At 39.5% G+C, this 26,008-nt stretch overlaps 1 protein-coding gene across 9 annotated transcripts in view; it reads left to right on the top strand.

Annotated features, from left to right (window-relative positions):
• dennd5b (DENN/MADD domain containing 5B) overlaps positions 1–26,008 on the top strand; it is a 47,210-nt gene that overhangs the window by 15,970 nt on the left and 5,232 nt on the right. For 2 of the 9 annotated variants that reach the window (XM_065284856.2, XM_065284852.2), the window contains 17 exons: positions 1,561–1,670; positions 3,764–4,478; positions 5,363–5,550; positions 10,867–11,442; positions 11,673–11,904; positions 14,568–14,718; positions 15,077–15,170; positions 18,054–18,185; positions 18,318–18,470; positions 20,733–20,811; positions 20,906–20,987; positions 21,179–21,307; positions 21,495–21,616; positions 22,883–23,028; positions 25,024–25,065; positions 25,576–25,694; positions 25,784–25,962. In XM_065284856.2, coding sequence (XP_065140928.2) covers positions 1,561–1,670; positions 3,764–4,478; positions 5,363–5,550; positions 10,867–11,442; positions 11,673–11,904; positions 14,568–14,718; positions 15,077–15,170; positions 18,054–18,185; positions 18,318–18,470; positions 20,733–20,811; positions 20,906–20,987; positions 21,179–21,307; positions 21,495–21,616; positions 22,883–23,028; positions 25,024–25,065; positions 25,576–25,694; positions 25,784–25,962 — 3,249 coding nt within the window. Of the gene's footprint in view, positions 1–1,560; positions 1,671–3,763; positions 4,479–5,362; positions 5,551–10,866; positions 11,443–11,672; positions 11,905–14,567; positions 14,719–15,076; positions 15,171–17,434; positions 17,543–18,053; positions 18,186–18,317; positions 18,471–20,732; positions 20,812–20,905; positions 20,988–21,178; positions 21,308–21,494; positions 21,617–22,882; positions 23,029–25,023; positions 25,066–25,575; positions 25,695–25,783; positions 25,963–26,008 lie in introns of all 9 variants that reach the window. The other 7 variants (XM_065284858.2, XM_065284855.2, XM_065284857.2 and 4 more) reach the window with 5 other exon arrangements.

Genomic DNA, 26,008 nt, shown 5'->3' with positions numbered 1-26,008 from the left:
CTTGCTTTGCATGCACACATTTTGCTTTAAAATTAACAATATAAATATAGCTTTGTCAGTCCTTCCAGAAAAAGTTTTTTTGTGATTGTTGCGGGCAAAAATCCTTCATCTTGCGGCACGTTTTCTAAAAAAATGCCATGGAATATGCGGGATATTTATACAATTTTATGTGATGAAGTTGCGTGAAGTTGCAAAAACTGTTTGCAGCTTTTCAATGACGTTCACGTCACTTCATAACGTTCCCATGGCAACAGGGGACATGGCTGCGCTTGTGTGAACTAAATGCAACATTTTTCAACTTTCTGCTAAGATATATGTAACTTTATGCTACAAAAGTGCAGGGATTATGAAATCATGCAATCCCCGCATATTTTGCGCATGGTAATCTGCAATTTATGCTGCAAAAGTGTGGCATATTTGTAAAAATGCAGCCCCGCATAAATATGCGGACTTTGCATTGAATCATGCAATCGCATTATCACGTTTTTCTGGAGGGACTGGTTTGTAGAAAATGCTCGTTGTTGCCTAAAGTTAGAATTATAGTTCAGTTTTTACGCATATGAATATTGGCTTCACCGCAGTCGTGCCTTTTGTGCACACGGGACACATTCCGGGAATGTTACTGCAATGTAAGTTCCCATCCCGGGAGCGATCCCAGGGTCAATTCCAGGATGTGTTTGCATTCACACGGAAGGCAAATTTATGACAATATTCTGGGATCAACACGCTGTGTGAAAGATGTTTAAGTCGCTTTGAATGAAAATAAAAAATATATACATATTTTAAATGAACAGCTGTTTCTAATCAGGATTCAATCCTTACAATGTTGGCATTAGGATTGAGGAAATTGGGTCACTTGTAGAATTTCACTTTTTATTTTTAGAGAAAACATCACAATGCCTTGAAGTTGGAAACATTTGTTTTCCTGATATTAGGATATATATGAGAAATGAACCTCCCACCTATCAAAACCTAAGTTACATGTGGATGTGAGTATTGTATTGAGATTACAGGCGGTTGTCGTATCTGGGTCACGTTTACACTGCAAACAGAGGGGATTACTGTATCCAGCATACATGAAAGAGCTCTGGAAATTATTTCCTGGACTAATTTCCTGTCATACAAAGTATTATGTATTAACACAAATAAAAGTTTCTAAGCCAGAATATGAGAAGTTGCATTGAAGGCATTTACCAGTTTCAACACTTTATTTTTCTGTCTCTAGTGTACAGTAGCTATATTAAAATGTAGGTGCACATCTAGAGGTTTAGCAAGTAATACTAAAACAGGTATGCATCTGTTGTAGTTCTGCAAAAGTAGGCATACATGTACATCCCTCTGTTTTGAACATTGGAGTTATGGATTAAGATGGCTAAACCATGAAAGTTTTATCAGTTTAATGCAGTGATGCATGACAAGCATGCACTTATTTACGACCATACATACACACTCAAACCATAGGTGCTTTTACATTCTAAAGCTTCTGAATAATGTATTTGTAAATGCCAATGCTTGTCTCCTTATTCCTAACTGTGTCTTTGTTCAATTTCATATCTTCAGGGGAAAACTTTGATCAGAGCCCACTGAAGAGGACCTTTAAATCCAAAGTGCTCGCCCACTACCCAAAGAACATTGAGTGCAACCCATTCGACCAAGATGCTGTTAATATGGTGAGTGACTTGAGGTTTTAAATTGGTTCCTATTTATGCATTTGTTGCCCAGCCGTGGTCAACTTTAAAGTTTTATTTTATTTGAAACTTTAAATATTAGAAATGCAAGATGTTAGAAAGTCATTCGTAGGTGGATTTTTCCCCGAAAATTGCATACTGTGAAAGTTGGTACTGAATTAAATAAGTACCCACTCATTGAACGTTAAAACAGTACTATATAGTATAATTATACATAACGATTAATCGCGATCAATCTATAGCAAAATAAAAGTTTTTGTATAACTTTGTATAGATAAATGCACACACATGCATGTATATATTTAAGAAATGTGTACATGTGTATATATATATTTGTATATTTATGTTTAATTTATATTATATATAAAAATAAATACTTAATATATAAATATATATTTTTTCTTAAAATTATACATGCATGTGTGCATATTTATATATACATTATTATACAATTATTATTCATAGTTCACACACATATATGATGTAAACAAAAACTTTTATTCTGCTATAGATTAATCGCGATTAATCATAATGCATTTCGATACTTTCTAATAAAACAACGCCTCTCCTTCTTCTTCGTTGTATTACTCTTCTCCCAGAGGCTCACATGATAGTAAAGTGTCCTTTGAATGAAAACTTCAGGCTCTTGCCGAAATTAGTCGGTCATCCGGTTACTTTTTGCCTAATGTTTTTCAAATACTATGAATTCGGACACACTACTGCTTTTCGCCTTCTATATAGTGTGGAAGTAGGCAGTTTTGGACGCAGCACGTGTCTCCAAAATATTGCCTCAACCAATAGCGACCCAGGGATGGGGCTAGCTTTGTCTCCAAACACTTCTATTGGTTAGACAACTTTATTAATACTTATATTTAAAAAAATATATATTTAAAATCATTATTCTGTTTGTTAAATATGTGCTCTAAAAATCCTAGATAAATCAATAACCTGTTTTTGCTTTTGAGCAGTTAGTGCTTTTTATGCAAAATTCATGCCAGCATGCTGAGGCTTGTTAAACTTTTTTTGTTATTGCAGCACATCCAAACTTGTTTTGTTTTCTCAAAGCATCCTTCCCAGACACAGTCTTACCGTTTCTCACGTTAGTCATGGGAGAAATCTGTCGCAATCATTTGCATTGATTTGGAGCATCAAACGTACACTCGCTCACTCTGCGGTCGCGTGCAATGAACAAAAAAGTTGGGTCGTGTTTCCGTCCCAGAGCATTCAGAGGTAACGGAAACCTATGGCCTGTCGATCCCGTGCCGCAAGGTCATTTTTTCCACCACCAGCGTAAATGAAAGCTTGGCAGTAGCGACTACAGCATCAATTATTCAACCCAAGCTCTCTCTGCTTACGTCGGCATGGAAACGTCTCATTGTGCGCACTCGCCCTCTGTAAAGTAATACCTGAGCCTCGTAGCATCACCAGTTGCGATGGCGACATGCTTTTCTGAAAAATAACTGAATGCGGTTTCCTGTTGATTCATTGCTCAAGGTTAGTTTCTTATCCATAGAGTCTCACACACAAATATGGATGGACGGATCTCATTTTTCCTGGCCTTTATTTATTTATTTTTTATGTTTGCTCTCTCTTCCCTGGTACGCACATCTTTTATGTCTGTGTGTGCTTGCATTTTTGAACCTCAACATGAGTCCATTAGTGAGCAGATGTCTTTGTGATGAGCACAGTTGAAGATCAATGGAGCATTACAGACAGTACTTGAAATTTCTCATTAAGCTGTCCAGTTTAAAGACCCAATGACGTCCACAAATGCTTTGACGTATAATCTGAAATATGAATTCGGGACATTTTGAGTGACTCCTCCCACTTTAAAAATAGCCAATAGCGTTCAGTTCACCTAATAGCCTAAAATCCGATGGGAAGCCGAAGTGCAGAATGATGTCATAAAAAAAGACAATAATGGCTCACTTTTGGATGGTTTTCCGACTGTACCTAGTACTTTTTTAGAACCACCTCTGTTCAATATAAACAGTTTATTTCAGATTACACAATAAAAGTGATATTATAAAATGATGCACAAATTTCATCAATAATGTCTCATTCTCTCTCTTCAGCTCTGCATGCCCAAAGGCCTATCATTCCGAACTCAACGTGACAGTCGCGCCCCACAGTTCCACTCTTTCCTCATCACCAGAGAAGATGGTTCTCGCACTTACGGTTTCGTCCACACCTTCTACGAGGAGGTCACGAGCCCTCAGATCTGCTCCGCCATGCAGACGCTACACCAGATGCACCAGGCGGAGCACAACGCATCTGCCCACAACTGCCCTTCCGCATCCTCTTCATCCCCTTCTTCCTCATCATCTAGTATGGACTCTCTAGCCAGCAGCCTGGATGAGGTCGAGTCTCCTACCTCGGCACAAGGAAGTCGCAGGAACTGCGGCTGCTCAGGCGAAGGCTACGACTCAGTCCGTGACACTCTGTATGTGTCAAAAGCCATGTGTCTGATCACGCCCATGCCCTTCATGCACGCATGCAAACGGTTCCTGTCACAGCTCCATCATGCCGTCACCTCCAATCAGCCACCTCCGCTCCCTTTGGAGAGCTACATTTACAACATACTCTACGAAGTACCGTTGCCCCCGCCCGGACGATCTTTAAAGTTCCATGGTGTGTACGAACCCATCCTGTGCCAGAGGCCTGGCGCCGGAGAGCTACCATTGGCCGATTTTCCACTGGGCGAGGCCTTCCGGTTATTGGGGGTGGAAAATCTGGTGCAGCTTTTCACCTGCGTCCTGCTGGAAATGCAGATCCTGCTTTATTCACAGGGTAAGAAACCTACAACACAAGTTAATGCTTTATGCTAATCAGCTCAGCATTTAATTTTTTAGTTCTGATCTTTTAAATGTGAGACCTTTGAAGTTGAGACTGAGTCAGCGTGGAGGACTACTGAATATTACATGATCCTACTGCACAGAGATGCTTACAACCAGACGCAAGCTGATACACATGCTAATTAATTCCTCTCGTCTACATAAAAACTAATGATATGATTTTATAAGTCTACCCGGCACTATTAGATCGAGTTACATTTCAGGATCTAAAAATAACCATTGGCAAATGCAAATAAAATGAATCATTAAATAAGTTACTTCCCAGATGTCGCTAGGCCAGATCCGCACCAGAGCTGTTGAATTTTGCGCTTTGCTTTCAGTTTTATTAAGTATATCTTGGATTTTTGCATTTTCATTTTATATTCCAAGTAAGCCAACTACAGCCTCTTAAAACCTGCATCTGAAATAGGGCTGGGTATTGGCAGGGGCCTTGCGATACGATAGACATATTGTGCTGCGATGCGTGTTTCGATGCATTGCCATATTTTTCCCCCTCTTTTTTAAAGAAAAAAATAAATAAAAACAATTTTCTTTGCCCGCTCGCGGTGTGAAGCGTGTCCGCGCTATTCTCCGAGATGCACTTTTTTTTTGGGGGGGGGGGGGGGGGGGGGCGACCTAGTGAATGTGGCAGGGTTTCCCAGCTTAGGCGGGCCGCCCAAACTCCAAAGTGTGGTTTAAAATGCCATGTAAGAATAATAGTCACTTCGAATAAAAGCATCTGCCAAATACATTAATGTAAATATATTTTTGCTGACCATTTACTGTTGTGTTTGGTAATTTCTGTCATTTAAAATCATGTTTTCCCCTGTGTATCTATAGACTACCAGAGGCTGATGGTGGTTGCGGAGGGAATCACAACGTTACTGTTTCCCTTCCAATGGCAGCATGTATACGTGCCCATCCTTCCCGCGTCCCTGCTGCACTTCCTGGACGCCCCTGTGCCCTATCTCATGGGCCTGCAGTCCAAAGAGGGCACGGACCGCTCCAAACTGGAGCTGCCTCAAGAGGTGACACACGCTCACTAAAGCATGTTCGCATGCACATACCCTCACTTTAAAACACATTCACGCTCTTTTATCTCTGCGCCTCCACTTGGCTTAACAGTCCACTTGATGAATGCATCCACTTCCCCATGATTTCCAAGTGGCTTTGTGACCTTGAAGCATGATTGGCTGAAGATTGTCTGTAATTTGCATATGGGACGCCAACAGTGCTTTTTAAAGGGTTAGTTCACCCAAAAATGAAATTCTGTCATCATTTTCTCACTCTCATGTTGTTACAAACCTGACCATGAGCCCCATTGACTTCTATAGTAGGTAAAAATAATACTATGGAAGTGATTGGGGCTCATGAACAGTTTGGTTTCAAACATTCCTTAAAATATCTTCCTGTGTGTTCATCAGAACAAAGAAATTAATACAGGTTTGCAACAACATAAGAGTGGGTCCATTATGACAGAAGTTTCATTTTTGGGTGAACTATCCCTTTAAGGACACTACATGCAGCGTCTGCTAAGAATAGCTATTGTTTTAATACATTAGGGGGCTCTATTCTTTATAGTAATTGAGCCTTGATAAACACGGTCCACTCAGTGCCTAAAGGGACCCGGAAAACAGTGACTCCACTTTAAAGATTTTTTTTGTGTGTTAGTTTGTGACATTTAACATTCAACCATTTTTTGTGTGCCGCACTGTATTATTCATGGTTTGTCTGTATGTTAAGAATCTGCAAGCCTTCCCCAGATCCTCATCCCCAAATCTCATTCTCTAGATGCAGATTCGCTATGTATTCTCTTTGAAGTCAAACTGCCCCAGAAAAAGATGTACGACTACAAGCGAGTGGGTAGACGGAGAGATTATATGGGAACAACCACACGATTTTGCGTTTTGCTTTATTAAGTATATCTTGGATTTTCGCTTTTTTATTTTATATTCCAAGTAAGCCAACTACAGCCTCTCAAAACCTGCATCTGAAATCGCATTGGGTACTTTTCGTCCACTGTTTTTCGAATACTGTGAATTCTGACATACTACACGCCTTCCCAACTGCTTTTCATGCACTGTATAGTAAGGAAATAGGCGATTTCAGACGCACATATAGTCTTTACGCCTGAAGCTAAACATCTGCTCTTTGTTCAGTTTTCTGTCTGTTTTTACTTCAAAACAACCTGAGGTTTGATGTGTTTCTATGGCTCAATTGGTAAAGCATTGTGTTAGGACTGCAAAGGTTCAATTCCAAGCACACATACTGATAATGTAAACATACAGTATATATATCGATCTAATCTTTTTTTACTTTTAAATATGTGATCTTGGACCACAAAACCAGTCATATGTAGCATGGGTATATTTGTAGCAATAGCCAACAATTCATTTTATGGGTCACAATTCTAGATTTCTTTATTAGAATATTAAGTAAAGATATTTTGTATAATTCCTGTTAGGGGTTTTTTACGATTAACCGTGCAAATTCGCGTTTTCTCAATGAATGAATTTTAACCCTTATGTGTTGTTGGGGCCATTTTTGTTATTTTTTTAGTCTTAATTTGGCCACAACTTTCTCTGTGTTTCAGCAAATGGAATGATTTTTGGTGACAAATCTTATATTTACACATATTTTAAGAAAATGCTTTGAAATTTTTCAAAAAACGTAACAATATACCGTGGGCAAATTTACTACCCTTGCGTGTTGTTAGTGGCCAAAAAAGGCCACTAAATTAAACATCTGTAAAATGTATTGGATTATTTTTTTTCCCAATTTTTTTTGCACAAATCTGTTAATCAACCTTGGTACTGGGGCCCGTTCTTCGTACGTCGCTAACTCAGTTAGCTGGATTTGATTGTTGATGATTTGGCATGATCTTGGATTATTTGGTTCTTCGAAGCTCATTCTAAACTTGCTGTCATAGCAACAGGTCCGTAAGCTCAAACCTGCTCGGGAGCAGGCTTATTTCATGTAAACAAGATTAGTTTGTACCTTTTTAAGCGGATGTGATACGGAAAGTCTGACGCAGTCGCGTATTCTTCATTATACGAGCGCAATCTGCGTAAGATGCATGATTAATATAAAGAGCTTTTCAAATTCAACACGTAATAAAAAAAGAATATATTAATTAAATCTTTTACCGATGTTATTTAAAAAATATATAATATAACAAATATATTTTTTTTGTACTTGTGTGACTTGTTGTGTTTTTGTGTAACAGGTGTTTGATTATTATTCTTAAACGAATGACATGCTGATCACATTCTTTTTAAATTTGTTTGAATTTTCCTTAATAAAAACAGCAATTAATCATACCCAGCACTAATAGATGTTATGTACAATAATGTCTATTACTCAGTGTGAAATAATTTTCATTTGAATAAACTAATCTCCTATTTTAGTTTTGTCTTTAGATTGTCAAGTAGCTTACAATGTCATGCATGAAAGGGTTTTCGTTTAGTAATTTCTATCTGTTCTATCTTTAAAACGTTGTCTACAAATATGTTACCCTGTCCCTGTTCTGTGACAAAAATGACCAAAATAACCAAATAAGTTTTTTGCACATATTTTCACATATCTTTATCTTCTTTACACTTTTCTGTGCAGACTCAGCAGATGCAGGACTTTCAGTTAACGTGGAATACTGCTAATATAGTCAGAAATCAGTTAAGAATAATGCAATTGAAGTAAACTTATTTAACCATTTGCATATAGTTTCTCTAAAGGACTACCATCTGAGAGGATTTCTTTACTGTCATGTGCATTGCTATCAGAAACGGTTGCATTTTATAATCTTTTGATGTAGAATAACATTACCATTCCCTTACTGCACATTATACTTTATTTACTACATTATTGGAAACTGCTAAAAGTGTTGGTGTATTATCTACAACTGCACAAAAGAGAGGAAAACACTATCTTATAATACACTACAATTAAAATTTTATTTATTAGGAATTAAATTGTTGCATTGGCTGTGGGTTTAAGAAAGAGCAACTGCTCCAGAGATGATCTGTACAATCAGCCAGTTTAGAGACATCACTCCTGCCAGCACATCACATGAAGATGGAGGGCCACCACCTGTGTTTTTTTATTCTGCTTTTTAAGTTGCTGTTACAAACAGACAAAATAGCATTTAACTGTTTTTAAAAGAGACTTAAAGTACTTTAGGAGCATCAAATTTTAATTACAATCATTAATTTCAATCTTTGACAAGCATAGCAAAGATATCAAGATTATATTTTTACAGAAAATTTTGAATTATTTATGGTGATTTATGTACTAAAGTAGCTTTAACTGGGTTTTTAAATTCAGTCACATAAAACGTTCACAACCTTCCATCAATAGCTCTCAGACTGCAGGGGTTAAAAATGGGCGTGTTCTTGGCCATTGTAACAACTGGCCAATCACAGCGTGGCTGATCAGTGTTTCTACTATCGATATGTATTGACTTTTCTTGCAGTGCACGAACGCGCAGTGATCTCAGATAATTCAATCCTGCCATAATAATCATCAACAGCAGTGGTGTTCAAAGAACCAAATAAGCGAGATTATAATTAGCCAGATCTAAACTTCTCGGATGTCTCATTTGATCTCGGATGTATTAAGCGACGTACGAAGAACGGGCCCCAGATCAAAACTACCAAATGTTTACAAAAATTCCATGATTTTAACTCTTTCATTGCCAAGCACATAAGTGATGCCACTGAATTGAGAAAAAAAACACAAAATCACTGATTTTCAATATAAAAAAGTGATTGTGGACTGGATTTTCTTTTACCTTTTTCACAGTCTTGGGCATGCCAAAGATTAGTAAAAACATTGGCTTTGGTGCATTTTTTGTTTTTGTGTAGCGTCAGATTTTATTTTTTTCTCCCTCATTTATTGTTTGTGGCCATTTTTTCCCCATTGACTTCCATTATAACAACATTTTTTGATTGCAGAGCCATGACACCTTATTATCATGCATTTTTGATTCTTTGTGATTTTACCTTTTGCAAAGAGGTAAAATTTGTCATTTTAACTGTTGATCACCATGTGGCACCATTAACCCTGTGCAAAAAACTGAGCTTATATTCTGGCTTGTACATTGTACAATCCCATTTACCCTTATGACTGGTTTGGTGGCCCAGGGTCACATATGTACTTTGTAAGCTCAAAAATAATAATTTTCACATTTATAAATTAATAACACCTTATGGAATTGTTCACCCAAAAATGAAAATCCTTTCATCATTTACTCACCCTCATGTTTTTCTAAACCTTTGAATTTCTTTTTTCTCTTGAACACAGAAGAAGATATGTTGATAAATGATAAGCACCCAGTGGATGGTACCCATTGACTTCCACAGTTGGAAAAACAAATACAATGCGAGTAAGGGGTGGGCGATAAATCGGCTGCGATTCTCATGCGTATCTCATCAGTAAAGCCGGATGTGTGATTGGTAAATTTCCATCACCTGCTTTCAGATGGAGCAGCATTTACTACACAGAGCCGTATTTCACAGAGAAGCTAGGCAAAATCACATACATTATCGGAGGTGATTTGTCCATGATTATGAACGCGATTTATGGCCCACCCCTATAATGAGTCAATAGGTACCATTAACTGTGTGCTGACCATCATTTATTAAAATATATTGTTAGATTCTGCATTCACACCAATATTGCATTGGTTTGTCATTTCATTAAGCATTTTCCTTTGGACATTTTCCTTAAGAATATTTTTTTCAGATTGGGCTAATTTCTTGGGATGTTTTTAGTAATGTAAAATGCTAGGTCAAACATCAACCATCACCCACATAGGCACACACATATATCCTGGCCTAAGTGCCTTGTGACAGGCTGTCAGCATTGTGACCTGACAGAATGGACAGATCTGCTTATTCGCTTGACTGTAACAAGGTCAGACATGCACATTAACTCAGTCGAGGGCATTTTGACTTTATGAGCAGCGAATGTAACTGGAGAGTCTCACACACAGAGCGTTATAATGCATTGATTTAACCTAATTCCAAAAATTGGCCTTGTTTATTAGGTCGGTACATCTGATTAGTTGTGACACTGGGTTAGTGTGCCTTTTCCTTAAGGCATTTGTGTTTGTTTTGGACATGTGCTCTGTTTGGCATGTCACAATAGATTTGGTTTGTATATAATCTTTGTGTCAATGTTGGATAAGGTCCTTGAATGGTGATCCATATTTTACACCTTTTCAACACACATTTCTTTTATTTTAGCTCATTGCCATAATTGTAGGGAATTATACTTTTAAATGAGCTCTTCAAGCTTTAACGTTGTGTGGTGTAATGTTAACCTGCACGACTTCTTGCTCTTCTCAGGCGAACCTTTGCTTTGTCGACATTGATAACCACTACATCGAGCTGCCCGAAGATTTCCCGCAGTTTCCCAACAAGCCCGAGTTCATTCAGGAACTGACTGAGGTGTTGCTTAGTTTTGGTCTATCTCCAGAAGGAGGCAACACCTCCCCTGCTCCATCCATCGCCAAGCAGACCTCCACGCTAGAAACGGAGCTGAAGAGCGTGTCTCTGAGCGAACTCGTTGATGACAAGAGGAACGGAAACCTTGGAGGTGAAGCTCTGGATGTTTTGGAGCTTCTTCAAGGCAACCCAACGTTGGAGCGTCTGCAAGCTCTGGCCAAGAGGACTGGCGTGAAAGTGGCCCGCTTGGAGGCGTTGGCTGCAGGGCAGAAAGCCGTAGGGGAAGAGAGTGTGGGAGGAAGATCTCCCAAAGAGGAACAGGAGCTGCGAAACGCAAAGTTGAACGTGCAGCTAAGGGAGGTGTTTGCGGCACGCTTTGCAACGATGTTTGCGGACTATGAATCGTTTGTGATCCAGAACTCGCCAGATCTGGAGTCCTGGCTGACCAACAGAGAGCAGATGCACAACTTTGACAAGGTGACCACATTCAAACATTATGCAAAAAACATGAGGTCAGGTTGAATAACTTCATCACCTGTCATTGGTTTTAAAAAGCTAAATATAGTTTGTTATAATAAACATTTTGCTCTTCTTGTTAGCCATACTTGATGTAGTTTTTTTCTGAGCTTGTTGCGATGCACTCTGGGATTGTTTTTACTATGGAAGATGAATGTAATTTCCAGATTTAATTCTTTTTTCTCTTTTAGGCCTCCTTTCTTTCAGACCAGCCTGAACCGTACTTGCCCTTCCTGTCCCATTTTATTGAAACGCAAATGTTTGCCACCTTCATCGACAACAAGATCATATCTCAGTGGGAAGAGAAAGAGCCCCTCTTACGAGTCTTTGACGGACGAATCGAGAAGGCACGTCTCTACAATGTTCGTGCCCCCAGCCTGCGATCCTCTATCTACCAGAAATGCACTTTCCTCAAAGAGTCAGGTAAGAACCTTGCAGAAGGACTAGACTAAGATCTCATTCGCTATAGATGAGATTTCCTTTTAGTTTGAGATTTACTATAGTTTAAGATTCTCACACCATTGATTTTGGTTGGGATTCACTGTGAGGTCGGGATTCACTGCGAGGTTTTGGTTGAGATTCACTGTGAGGTTAAGATGTGATGCTAAGATTCTCTGAGGTTGGGAGTCGCTGCGGTCTAGGCTGGGAGTCGCTGCGGTCTAGGCTGGGAGTCGCTGCGGTCTAGGCTGGGAGTCGCTGCGGTCTAGGCTGGGAGTCGCTGCGGTCTAGGCTGGGAGTCGCTGCGGTCTAGGCTGGGAGTCGCTGCGGTCTAGGCTGGGAGTCGCTGCGGTCTAGGCTGGGAGTCGCTGCGGTCTAGGCTGGGAGTCGCTGCGGTCTAGGCTGGGAGTCGCTGCGGTCTAGGCTGGGAGTCGCTGCGGTCTAGGCTGGGAGTCGCTGCGGTCTAGGCTGGGAGTCGCTGCGGTCTAGGCTGGGAGTCGCTGCGGTCTAGGCTGGGAGTCGCTGCGGTCTAGGCTGGGAGTCGCTGCGGTCTAGGCTGGGAGTCGCTGTGAGGTTTAGGTGTGAGGATGAGATTCGATTGGGATTCGCTGAGGTTTACATTGGGATTCACTGTGAGGTTTAGATGTGAGGCTAAGATTCGATTGGGATTCGCTGAGGTTTACGTTGGGATTCACTGTGACGTTTAGATGTGAGGCTGAGATTCGATTGGGATTCGCTGCGAGGTTGGGATTCGCTGCAAGGTTGGAATTCGCTGCAAAGTTGGAATTTGCTGCGGTCTAGGTTGGGATTCGCTGAGGTTCACGTTTGGATACGCTGAGTTTTAGGTTGGGATTTGCTGAGATTTAGGATTCACTGTGAGGTTTAGATGTGAGGCTGAGATTCGTTTGGGATTCGCTGAGGTTTAGGTTGGGATTCGCTGAGGTTTAGGTTGGGATTCACTGAGGTTAGGTTGGGGTTCACTGTGAGGTTAAGATGTGAGGCTGAGATTCGATTGGGATTTGCTGTGAGGTAGGGATTCGCTGTAAGGTTGAGATTTGCTGAGGTTTACATTGGGGTTTGCTGAGGTTAAGGTTGAGATTCGCTGTGAGGTTTAGATGTGAGGCTGAGATTCGATTGGGATTCGCTGCGAGGTTGAGATTCACTGAGGTTCGGGTTGGGATTCGCTAAGGTTTACGTTGGGATTCGCTGAGGTTCAGGTTGGGATTTGCTGAGGTTTAGGTTGGGATTCACTGTGAGGTTAAGATGTGAGGCTGAGATTCGATTGGGATTTGCTGTGAGGTAGGGATTCGCTGTAAGGTTGAGATTTGCTGAGGTTTACATTGGGGTTTGCTGAGGTTAAGGTTGGGATTCACTGTGAGGTTTAGATGTGAGGCTAAGATTCGATTGGGATTCGCTGCGAGGTTGGGATTCGCTGAGGTTTACACTGCGATTCACTGAGGTTTAGGCTGAGATTCGCTGTGAGGTTAAGTGTGAGGCTGCGATTCTCTGTAAGGTTAAGGGTTGGGATTGACTGTAAGGTTGAGATTCGCCATGAGGTTTGGATTCACCATGAGTTGGGATTCATTGGGATTTTCTGTGAGGTTTGTATTCGCTCTGAGGTTGACATTTACCATGAGGTTGAGATTCGCTGTGAGGTTGAGATTCTTTTTAAGGTTTAGTTTGAGATCTACTGTGATGTGGGGTTGGGATTGACTGTAAAGTTGGGATTCGCCATGAGGTTGGGATTCATTTGGATTTGCTGTGAGGTTGGTATACGCCGTGAGGTAGACATTCACCATGAGGTTGAGATTCGCCTTAAGGTTGAGATTCGTTGTAAGGTTTAGTTTAAGATCTACTGTGAGTTTATGATGTGAGGCTGAGATTCTCTGTGAGGTTGTGAGGTTGAGATACACTTTACTATTAGATTAAGATTCACTATAGGTGAGGTACATTTATTAAATTGTGAATCACTCTTAGTGTAGGATTCTCTAGTAGTTTTGCTTGAATTCATTGTGATTTTGTTGTCATCTCTGCAAAGCTTCTTTAATCCTTCCTTTTTACAGTGATTGCTTAGCTTAGTTCCGCAGTTGTTACTCTGTCACTGCAAATTGCGTTTTCTATTTTAATGAGGCCTATTGAAAAAATAGCTGCTGCTTATGCGGTCAGATGATTAGAGAGACAGTTCAAGAGGGCGGGTGAAGTGCCGAGGAGACTGAGGAAGAAAGAGAGACTGTGTAGCTGTAATAAAAGGTTTAAAAATAAGGAGAGAAGGACAGAATGAAAGAACTGAAGAGCATGTTCTCGAATGAGTCATATAAATGAATCGCTTTTGAAAGACGGCCAAATAATGACTGTGCACCGGCGCTGTCCTGTGCCATCTTGGGAAGCCTCTGTTTGTGTATGTGTGTCTCTGCTTGCAAAGCCCCTTTAGTACCATTGTTAGGTCAATAACCTCTTGTCAAAATGAAGGTCACTATTGTAAAATGGATGCTGCTCTTCTGGGATGGAAAAATGGGCTCCTACACTGGCACACAGATGCCTTAGTAAAACATGCACGGAAGTTTTACACTTAAACTTTGTGTTCTGAAAATAGTTACGTCATCTCATAAAAGTGTAAACTTAAAAAAAAAATCTGTGCTTTTTTCCAGCCCAGGCAATAGAGCAACGGCTAAGGAAGATTGACCACACGGCCATCCACCCTCACCTGCTAAATATGAAGATCGGGCAAGGAAAATACCAACAGGGTTTTTTCCCTAAACTGCAGGCGGATGTGCTCGCCTCAGGACCGACTAGCAACAAGTGAGTACTTTGAATCAAAAATATTATGGCCCATTAATAAGTTCAATGAAAAAATTGACCCTGATTCAATATATCAAGGTTGTGTAGGATGATTTTATGTAGAAAACAGTAAAAGACAAAAACAAATTTCACACTTTGATCTTTAGCCGTCGGGGATGCAACAACTTGCTTTTCAGCTAAATCTATCTTTTGAAAGCTAATAAAATTACCTATATTTTAAACATTAAGATCACTTTACAAGGAAACTTAAGAAGCTTTAATTAAACCATCCCACATTTTCTTTACTTGTAATGAATATTTGTATAAATTTAAACATGTATCAAAGTGATCATGAATTGAATCAAAATAATTTATTCAGCAGGTGGTCCAACCGTACATGCTCAACCCAGCGCAAGGTGGACCGACACAGACAACCGAACGACCATCTTGTTCTAGACAATGACCTCAAAGAGGTGAATTTGCATTATTATTTATTTTTATGGTCTGTTTATCTTCCTGTCCTTTGTGTAGCCAAAGTCCTTTTAGGGAAGTCACGCCACTAGGCGGCCATGTTTGCCTGTTAGTCATGCAAGACTAAAGTCCTATCTACTTGAATGGGGAAAGACAGATATCTTTAAATTGCGTGCTAAAATCACAATTAAACAACATATTTCTGAGCAACAATTAAAGAAAGTTGTTTTATAGTCACGAAAAATATGATTAATTTATTCATGTCCATGGCATGAAATTCAGCTTTTTTCATGCCTTGATTACGAATGTCGCTTTCCTGTCACTCGCACAAATTTTTATAAATAATTTTTTTGTGTATGTGGCACGACTTTCTTTTTCGTGTCATTTTATGGGTTGTTTTCTCTTTTTTCTATTTTCAAATCATTGGGGTTGGGGTTAGATTTGGGGTTTGGATGTACTTTTATGTATTGGTTTCTACATGTCTTTCTTCCGCTTTTAAAACTGTTCTTGCCTGGAGTTGGGGTTTGGGTTAGGATGTCTAAAAATGTAACAGAAAGTGATTTTAACCTAAACCCCAAGCGACAATGGTAGAAAAATAGTAAACAAAAAAAACTATCAGAAAACAATACATAAAATGACATGAAAAAGAAAGTCATGCCACGGACACAAAAATCTATTTATAGAAATTCATGACACAACAAAGACATTCGTGCTCAAGACACGAAAAAAGCTTAATTTCATGTCATGGACACAAATAAATTTATAAAAATTTTCGTGACTATAACACGACTTTCAGTGAGATCAGTCTAAATTAAACATGACATTAACTGTACCATAACTTTAGTTTCTTAAGCTCCAATTGCGCAAAAACATTTAAAGGACAAGTTCGGTATTTTACACTTAAAGCCCTGTTTTCAGATTGTTTATGATGAAATAGAATGGTTTTGACTGAAATTTCGACATATGCGGCTGCCTCGAGAATTTTCGAGTGTTTGTTGTTTCACATCCCACCTCTACAATGGGTGTATAGGTGCACAGTCCTAAAATGCATTATACTTTAGTTTACAAAGACGTGAAACTCACCGAGTGGTCAGGGGTGTTCACTGATATGCTCACACAAAAATCGCTGCAAAAGATGCTTTCCAACAGGTGTTTTAGCATTCGTTGTAAACTTGTGGACCTATTTTTCCAAACGCCTCACACCCGTATATTCTTCCGTTGAGAGCTTGAATTATAAACACTCCAGCCCAGGTGGTGGCGCTAATCCGCCTTTGCCAATTGCAAGAATACAAACAAAGTTCCCGGCGTGGAGTAATACCGTACCTCACAGCACATCTAATACAAGTCAATGGAGTTGGACAAAAACTACGATAAAACCTGTTGGAATGCGTATTTTGCAGCGATTTTTGTGTGAGCAAATCAGTGAACACCCCTGACCACTCGGTGAGTTTCACCTCTTTGTAAATGAAAGTTTAATGCATTTTAGGAAGGATTGTACCAGTGCACCTATAGACGCATTGTAGAGGTGGAGGCTGATACAAGAAACACCCGAAAATTCTCGGACCAGCATCATATGTTCAAATTTCAGTCAAAACCGTTCTATTTCATCATAAACAATCTGAAAACAGGGCTTCAAGTGTAAAATACCGAACTTGTCCTTTGAGAGCCTCTACCCCAGAGAATCGTCAGTCTTTATCGATTGATGATTGTTTTTTTTAAATTGAAGGCGGGACTTCTGTTGCCAGAGTGGCCATATTGTGCGTTGCTATGTCACCCATTCATTGTAATATGAGTGCTCAATCTTGTTATATCCAATATCTTTGTTTAAACCTTTTATTGTTTGATTTAGATTTAGTTTTTTCCAAAATTCCTCCCTTTTTAAGTCTACATGTTTCATAGTGTTTTGACTGATCCTTGCAGAAATTTAACAGTCAAATGTTGGTAGATAAATGCTTCTGCATGTCCAAGGAAGCAAAGTCTCTGACATTTCTGATGTCTGAATCGTGAGAGCTGCAAGGGATTTGCACCAAATTTGACTTGTAAATGTTTCGTACAAATTCCTCTTGAGCTTTTGTGAATCTGCCGTCCTATTTCCTGATTCACATCTTGTTCGTTGTTTCAACCTTGCTTGTCTGTTTTAAGTTTTGTCCAACTGCATTGTTTTCATGTGCACGCTGCCTCTTTTCTTTCCTTGTTCTTTCCTTTCTTCGTCTTTTGTTTGTTTGTCTGGATGCTATGGGGTGTGGGCTGTACCACCGCACGGCAGGTGGAGGGGCGTTTGCTCCTGCAGAACTCTATGGCTTTCTGGGAATGGGATAATACGGCACCCCCGCCTGTTAAACCACCCAAAAAATCCTTCTCGGCCTGCTGTCTGGTATGTGGAGGCCTGTCGACTCCAAACATTTCTAACATGCCCGTAACAAACTCCTCCCTGAGCTCCAAATTCCTTTAAAGCTCCTTTGTCAGACGCAGTGACCTCTTGATCTCTTCTGCACTCAACCCTGCCCCTGACCGTTCCCACACGCTTCTGTAGCGAGTGCCTTATCAAAATATCACAACCTCTACAAGACCCTACAACAAAGATTTACAATCCTCCTTTCTGTCAACCTCTTTGCTGTGTGGATTTTATTTCCTCTTGTTACCCAAGGCTGCTGGTTTGCTTTAAATAAAGGTGCCATAGGATGTGAAACTGTATTTACCTAGGCATAGATTAATAATAAGAGTTTTGTAAATGGGAATGACTAATAACCCTTTCATTGCAATTTAAGTGAAATTACTGAACCTAAACATAAGAGGCTAATAAAATACAAGAAAACGTCAGACGCACTTAAAGGGTTTTGCATCTGAGCTCTTTAAATATTTTTTATGTGTCTTGATTCCTGTAGAAGTACATGCAGGAAGCCCGTAACCTGGGGAAGAACCTGAGACAACCCAAACTCTCAGACCTGTCTCCTGCAGTCATCGCTCAGACCAACTGGAAATTTGTGGAGGGCTTACTGAAAGAATGCAAAATTAAGGTCAGTAGTTTACCATGCATACAAGCACACATACAAATCTAAGTCTTTCTCGTCTCATGGATTAAAGAGATTTTTAGAGGGAATTAAGTAGTACAGGCATGCTGGTTTTTAATGTTTATTATGTATACTCAGACCAAGCGCATGCTGGTGGAGAAGATGGGGAGAGAGGCTGTTGAAATGGGTCATGGAGAGGCAAACATCACGGGCCTTGAGGAGAACACGCTCATAGCCAGCCTGTGTGACCTGCTGGAGAGAATATGGAGCCATGGACTTCAAGTCAAGCAGGTGTGGTTCAACACTTGAAGGGCGTACACACCAAACGCGGGAATCGCATTACTCGCTCTAAATTACTCGCAGTATTTAACTTCGTGTCATGCAAATTTTTTGATTAAGTTGAATATTTTCAACTTCCGCATTTGAGGCAAATAGCACGTGTTTTCGCGACAATTGTGCCACGCAATTCGAGTCATTTGCATCTCCGCGTTTGCATTGACTTTTTAGGTAATCTACTCGCTAAGGGTGTCACTCGATCAAAATTAAAGCTCACGTAACACGCTGTTTCTGCATTTTTGATGTTAATCTGGAGTACCTATAGCAGGGGTGGGCATTCCTGGTCCTGGAGGGCCACAGCCCTGCAGAGTTGAGCTCCAACCCTAATCAAACACAGCTGAAAAATCTAATTGAAGTCTTCAGGACTGTTTGGAAATGACATTCAGGTGTGTTCGATTAAGGTTGAAGGTAAACTCTGCAGGACTGTGGCCCTCGATGCCCACCCCTGACCTATAGAGTAGTATTACATCCTTTATATCTCTGAAGAGTCTTTGGTTTAATCAGATTTATAAAAGTAAGATTAGCTTTACCGAATCTTTCCGATAACGTACGAAAAAATGAAGAAGGAGGAGTTACTACCGCGGGAGGAGCGAGTACGAGTCATGCAACATTATACAACACTTATAACTTATGATTCACTACATGCTTGTGTCATTTATATAATATGCACGTGCCTATTTCCAACATAAGACAGAAGTCTTACTTACCGCATGCAACTCATGACCTGGTCGGGAAAATCCAGCGCATCAAACACACAAGCAAAACTCCGCTGCTACCCCGGATAATAAACTATATCCATTGTTTTCATAAGGCTGGCGATCTTCTCCTTACATCCAAAAACACACTTCATCTTTCGTGCCATTGTTGAGTTTTGAAATTAAACAAAGCTGTGTCGCATGATAAGATGTGTGCAAGTTCTAGCGTCTCCCGCTGTTTGACGGGTGGGCGGGGTTTTCCAGGGGAAGTGATTATATAAAGAAGTGATACGTATAGAAAACCCCTGAAACGTCAGCTGGACCTGTAATCGAAAAAAACTTTCTGAAACTTGTACGAACCCTGGCGAAGTGCATTTGGCACAGAAATACTCTGTAACACGCCCAACTACTTTTTTGTCACTTTGCCTACGTTTAGCATGTTCATCTGACAGGAAGTTTCGTTTTATCAGGTATGCACGTGTACCATACTTTTCCACTGGCAGCACGACTAACATGGCAGGGCATCTCTGGGTTCAAGGTCAGATATTATATTTCATAAAAGTCTAGTCTAAAAATGACACTGCAACCTGTTCTTTAAGAAAAGGTAAAAATCGAGAATCGAATTGGACCGTGACCTTCGAATCAAAAATGTAACCGAATCGAGGATTTAGAGAACCGTGACACCCCTAGTACTTGCGCAAATCCTTGAAATCTCGTTTTTATTGGTCAGACAAAATGTTAACCAGTGTCTTTAGGGGAATGTTTACTTTTCGCATCTAAAACTGCACAGAAACGTGACTGGGCTCCTTTAAATCTTTCTTTTCCAATGTGCTTTCGATGCGGCATTTCGAAAACATGTGACGTATTTTCAACTCGCTGCGCCGTCGATGGGCCTGAAAAAAAAAGAGCGTGTCGTACCACATCGTTGTCTGTTTGAGCGCGCTTGCTGCTTGTCTACATTTAAAATAACGTATTTGCACACGCAAAAGATGCAAAATGTGAACCAGACCATAAGTAGGACAGGCATTTTTGTAGCAATAGCCAACGGTACATTGTGTGGGTCAAAATGATAGATTTTTTATGCCCAAAATTTTTTTTTGGGATAGTAAGTGAAGATATTTTGTATACTTCCTACCACGAATATATACTTTTTTTTATTAATCATTAGTAATATATGTTGCTAAGGACTTCATTTGGACAACTTTAAAAGTGATTTTCTCAATATTTTGATTTTGAGTTATATCTCAGCCGAATATTATCCTATACTAACAATTTATTATACTATACTATCCATTTATTCAGCTTTCAGTCAATGTATAAATCTCAATTTCCAAAATGTTACCCCTGTGACTGGTTTTGTGGTCCAGGGTCAAAAATGAATCCCCTGCCCCAAACTCAACTCACTGACCATAGTGTTTTTGTGTGAAATCAACCCTGAACATGGCTTACCTATAATTGTCTGTGCATTTTAAGCTAGGATAGAAGAAAATTTTTTTCTGTTTACCATCATCCTTCTTTATAGGGGAAGTCTGCATTGTGGTCACATTTATTGCACTACCAGGCAAGAGAAGAAAAGAACGAACTGCAGTCGGAGTCTCCGGGTAAATATCTTCCTCATCCTCACACACACCTCAACAGCACCCTGATAAAGCACTGATGTGTTGAAAATGATGTACAACATCCTTTGTTTTTCAGTGTCTAATAGTCAAGATAAACGAAAGCCGGAGTCTAGTGTCGGTCTCCCTGCGCTACGCGTATCACTGATACAGGATATGAGGTGGGTCGATGCCCGAGGACAAATTTGATGGCATAAAAAATACTGCACAAACGAGTGGTTTGACTGTATTGTTGATGATGGCAATGTTTTTGAAAAGCATATCAATGTTACACCCACAATGTTTTGTTGCTTGTGGCCTCTCAACCCACATACGGTCAATAACACCGTTTCTCTCTCTCTCTCAAACGCAGACACATTCAGAACATGGGGGAGATTAAAACCGATGTAGGTCGAGCACGTGCATGGATCCGTCTGTCTCTGGAGAAGAAACTACTTTCCCAGCATCTGAAACAGCTGCTGTCTAACCAGACTTTAACCAAGTACTTAACACGCAAACACCCACGTCCCATAAACATACACACACAAACACCTGCTGCTCTAGATACTCACACAATTATACAGACAAATAGATTCTTGCATGCAAAGACAATAGAAACCCATAGTAGATTTCTGAATCATGAAAATATACACAGTTTGCACCTGTTAATACGTATGATGCTCCCACAGGAAGCTGTATAAGCGTTACGCCTTCCTGCGCTGCGAAGAGGAAAAAGAGCAGTTTCTGTTTCATCTCCTGAGCCTGAACACTGTGGACTACTTCTGTTTTACCAGCGTCTTTACCACCATAAGTATGTTCCTGATAGTCGCACAAACATAGCTATACATCATATACAACTTCTTTGTATACCACAGACATGAAAAACATTAAAAAACACAGTGAATTTAATGTAAAACTCATTTAAAGGGTATAGTTCACCCAAAAATGAAAATAATGTCATTAATGACTCACCCTCACGTCGTTCCAAACTCGCAAGACCTCCGTTCATCTTCGGAAACACAGTTTAAGATGTTTTATATTTAGTCTGAGAGCTTGTTGACACTTCATTTAAAATCTACGTCTGGTATACTGTCCATGTCCGGAAAGGTAATAAAAACATAATAAAAGTAGTCCATGTGACATCAGTGGGTCAGTTAGAATGTGTTGAAGTATTGAAAATATATTTTGGTCCAAAATTACGACTTTATTCAGCATTGTCTTCTCTTCCGCGTCTGTTGTGAAGCGCATGTGCGAGACTAAAGTAATGTGACAGCAGTTACGCAGATGACCTGTTATCCTCAGACATGTTTGCGAAGGGTTTTATTTTTCAAACTTACAGCGTGCGTCTCCCTCAGACTGTAAACGAAGCTCTGGCGCACAAAAAAAACAGCTGGGGCGCACCAGATAACACGTCAGCCGCATCGTACATCATCCACGTCACATGACTTTAGTCAAGCTTTCGGACTGAATATAAAACATCTGAGACTGCACTGAAAAAAATTATTCATGGAATTTAATAATTTTTTTAAGGTAAATGGTTGCAATCAATTTATTTAAGCTACATTTAAACAAAAAAGATTAGTAAAATAAAATAAAATAAAATAAAATAAAATATAAAACTTTTGTTTAAATGTAGCTTAAATAAATTGATTGCAACCACTTACCTTAAAAAAATTGATTAAATTCAATTAATCATTTTTTTCCAGTGTGTGTTCCGAAGATGAACGGAGGTCTTACGAGTTTGGAACGACATGAGGGTCATTAAAGACATAATTTTCATTTTTGGGTGAACCTCCCTTTAAAGGTGACTTACCATGTGAAAACATTCACTAGATTTCTCCAAATGATTAAACTCAACCAAATGCCCTCTTTTCAAAACCCCATCCTCCAAAGTGCAACAACTAACCTGATGTCAGCAAGCCCAACTTAGAAAATAATTGACATGCAAAGAGCTTTTCTGATTGGATAAAAAGCATGCATTGATCTGAGGCCTGCCACGGAAAACTATTTCAGTTTGCCAGTTTGTACATTCAACACATTCAGCATTTCTAATTTTTTGTGTTTTTTGCCGCTCAAGTGATTCCATACCGGGCTGTCATCATTCCCATCAAGAAGCTTAGTAATGCAATGACAACATCGAACCCCTGGCTGTGTGTATCCGGTGAGCTGGGCGACTCCGGCATCCTGCAGATCACAAAGAACGTTTTGGAAATGACGTTTGACGTGAGTGCCATGACATCACACCCAGTCCGTCCTGCTAATACTGAAACGGCACATTTATTTTGAGTTTGACACAGATTTTATTTTCTTGTGGGACTGAAAAGTTTTATTTTTTTCCTGCTGTTCTCAGAAATGATTGCTCTCATTTGAAAAATCTGCTAAATAGCAGCGCACTGTATTACAGAGATTTTGCCGTAAACTAAATTGTAAAAAGATATAATATGTGACCCTGGACCACAAAATTAGTCTTAAGGATATACAGTACTGTGCAAAAGTCTTATGCCACCATGCCAGAATTTGTTGTTTTTGCAATGTTATAGTGCAAATTATATCATATATAATTATTTCTTTATCTCTTTAATAAAATACATCCAGAAAATACAGGAAATGTGTATGTAGTATTAATAACTATAAAAATGTAAACTGAAGTGTCAAGTTTTTAGGGTAAACTCCCCTTCCACTTGAGCAATAGCAGGAAACTGCAGGATCTCTTAAACCTAAATAAAATTAAATCCTAATTTTAAATTTTAAAGAAATGACTGTTTTTACTTCATTCTGTTCAAAAAACGCTCAAGATGTGTTTAGTGCCAAGAGAGGTCACACTAAACACCGACGATTCCTAAAGAAGACATTTAACTCTGAATTTTTTTTTTTTTTTATATATTTTCTGTTTGTATCTTAATAAAATAGATTGATCCATAGATATATATATATGGATGGACATTAAAATCTAAAACAACAAAAGTCTGGTGGTGGTGGCCTAAGACTTTTGCACAGTACTGTACATTTGTTTTATATTCTGAATAAATAAGCTTTCCATTAATGTATGTTTTGTAAGGATAGGACAATATTTGGCCGAGGTACAACTATTGGAATCTGAGGGCAGGGCTCAACGCAAATCATTTTTTATACCACCGGGCCAGTGGTTTAGGTTTTCAATTGCCCTGCCAAAACTTTCACTGGCCCCAATAAAAAATGTCAGTGTCCTTTAAAAATAATAATTCAAAAGTCAAATATAATTGTATACATTTACAACAGACATGTTCCAACGAAAAAAGGCTTCCAACTTTTCTACTTTACCTGTAAACTGACAGCAAATTGTGCAAAATATTGCATCGTTTCTTTCGTCATGTTTTACCCAAGTAAATGTCTGCTTCCAAAATGTTAAATAATATACATTGATGAAAATATATTTTAGGGACTGAGGGTGAAGCACTGTCCCGATCGGGCAAGTGACGATACTTTTTACTGGCCCGAACGTCTCTCACGCTTGCCCCGGGCCACCGGGCAGTCCTTTATGTTGAGCCCTGGAGGGTGCAAAAAAATAAAAATATTGTGAAAATCTCCTTTTAAGTTATCCTAATGAAGTCCTTAGCAACACATATTACTAACTATAAATAAATGTTTGATAAATATATATGTTAAGAAATTTACAAAACATATGGTCTGCCCTAACTCCTAAATATCCTAATGATTTTGCCATAAAAACGCTAATTTTGACACATACAATGTATATTTGCTATTGCTACCAATAAACCAGTACGAGTCTGTGCGACTTATGACTGATTTTGTGGTGCAGGGTCACATTCATAGTCAATAATTTAGTATAAACAAAATTATTTTAGGAACATAATGTTTTTTGCATTGACCGTCACTTGTTGCTCCTATATTCCCTTTATAATAAAGCATCCAATCATTGACATGCTTTAATGCAATTGCACTATTGCATTTTTATATAATAATTGTTTTCTAATTACATTGTCATTACTGTAATATAATACTTTCTCCTGTTTTACAAGGGAACAGATACTATAATACAGCTAAATGGCAAACCTGCCTGTGTAATTTACTGTTTTCTACATAAAATCATCTATAAGTAAACATTATTTTAAGTCTCGTACAATATGGGAGTTGATTTTTGAGGAGGGCCAATCACTGCCATTTGTCTTGCTGTCAATCACCCATCATGTTTCTAACTCATTCTGTATCCTCTCACAGTCTGCCTTTAGGCCTCACGCGCACTTCTCCATCGCCTTCAAGGTTAGGTGCACATCCCTCCGTTTTGTCCTACCCTTCATCTCATTCTCCATTTTTCCGCTCTTCCGTTCGGAACGACCTCCTCTTTTTCTCCTTTTGGATTCCTCTGTAGCTTTCAATTTTGACTGACATGCACATTTGGGGAAATTAAAAGATATGTTAATACTGCTGTAAGGAATTATTTTAATTTTACATTTGTAATAATGACAGTTTAAAGGCTTACCAAACCCTCACATCGTCTTCCATTGTTCAGCCAAACAGATTGCTCTGTCTCAAAATCACGTCTGATTGGCTTGGTTACCCTTTACACCAGCATTGACATAGTTTAAATCTTCCCTGAGTGTCTTTATTAAGGTATCGCTATCGCATACTGCACACTTGTCTTGGTGTCTTCCTACTGTTCCCACTTTCAAAATGCGGTGTGTATTTTTACACCAGGCTGTCCATCACTTACAGACAGCCACTTAATGTTTCTGACATTTCTATCTGCGTTGCATGTTTGTGTCTTAACAGTGTCAGAATATCGGGAGGTTGACAACAGTGCAGCTGGGTCACGATAACTCGGGCTTGCTCGCCAAGTGGCTGGTGGATTGCGTCATGGTCCGCAATGAGATCACTGGACATACATACAAGTACGGCCTGCTTTCATCTCTTGACCCCGTTTATTTTCTCTCTCTCTCTGTTTAAGGTTTATAAGTTATTCACTTTGTACCACTTCCAGGTTCCCTTGTGGTAGGTGGCTGGGGAAAGGTGTTGATGATGGCAGTCTTGAGAGGGTTCTGATAGGTGAACTTGTAGTACCGTGCAACGATGAAGATGGGGGGCGGACTCCACCCCTTCAGCGATCTCCTTCACAGATTCGACGAATCAGCATCACATCACTTACAGGCCGCGGCAACAGTAAGTTTTGGTGATGGAAAACTAAATGCACCCTTTAAAGCTGATT

This window comes from Paramisgurnus dabryanus, chromosome 1, assembly GCF_030506205.2.
Source record: "Paramisgurnus dabryanus chromosome 1, PD_genome_1.1, whole genome shotgun sequence".
Taxonomy (NCBI): domain Eukaryota; kingdom Metazoa; phylum Chordata; class Actinopteri; order Cypriniformes; family Cobitidae; genus Paramisgurnus; species Paramisgurnus dabryanus.
Note: the sequence above shows the minus strand (reverse complement) of the source record. Positions and strands in the feature narration are given on the sequence as shown.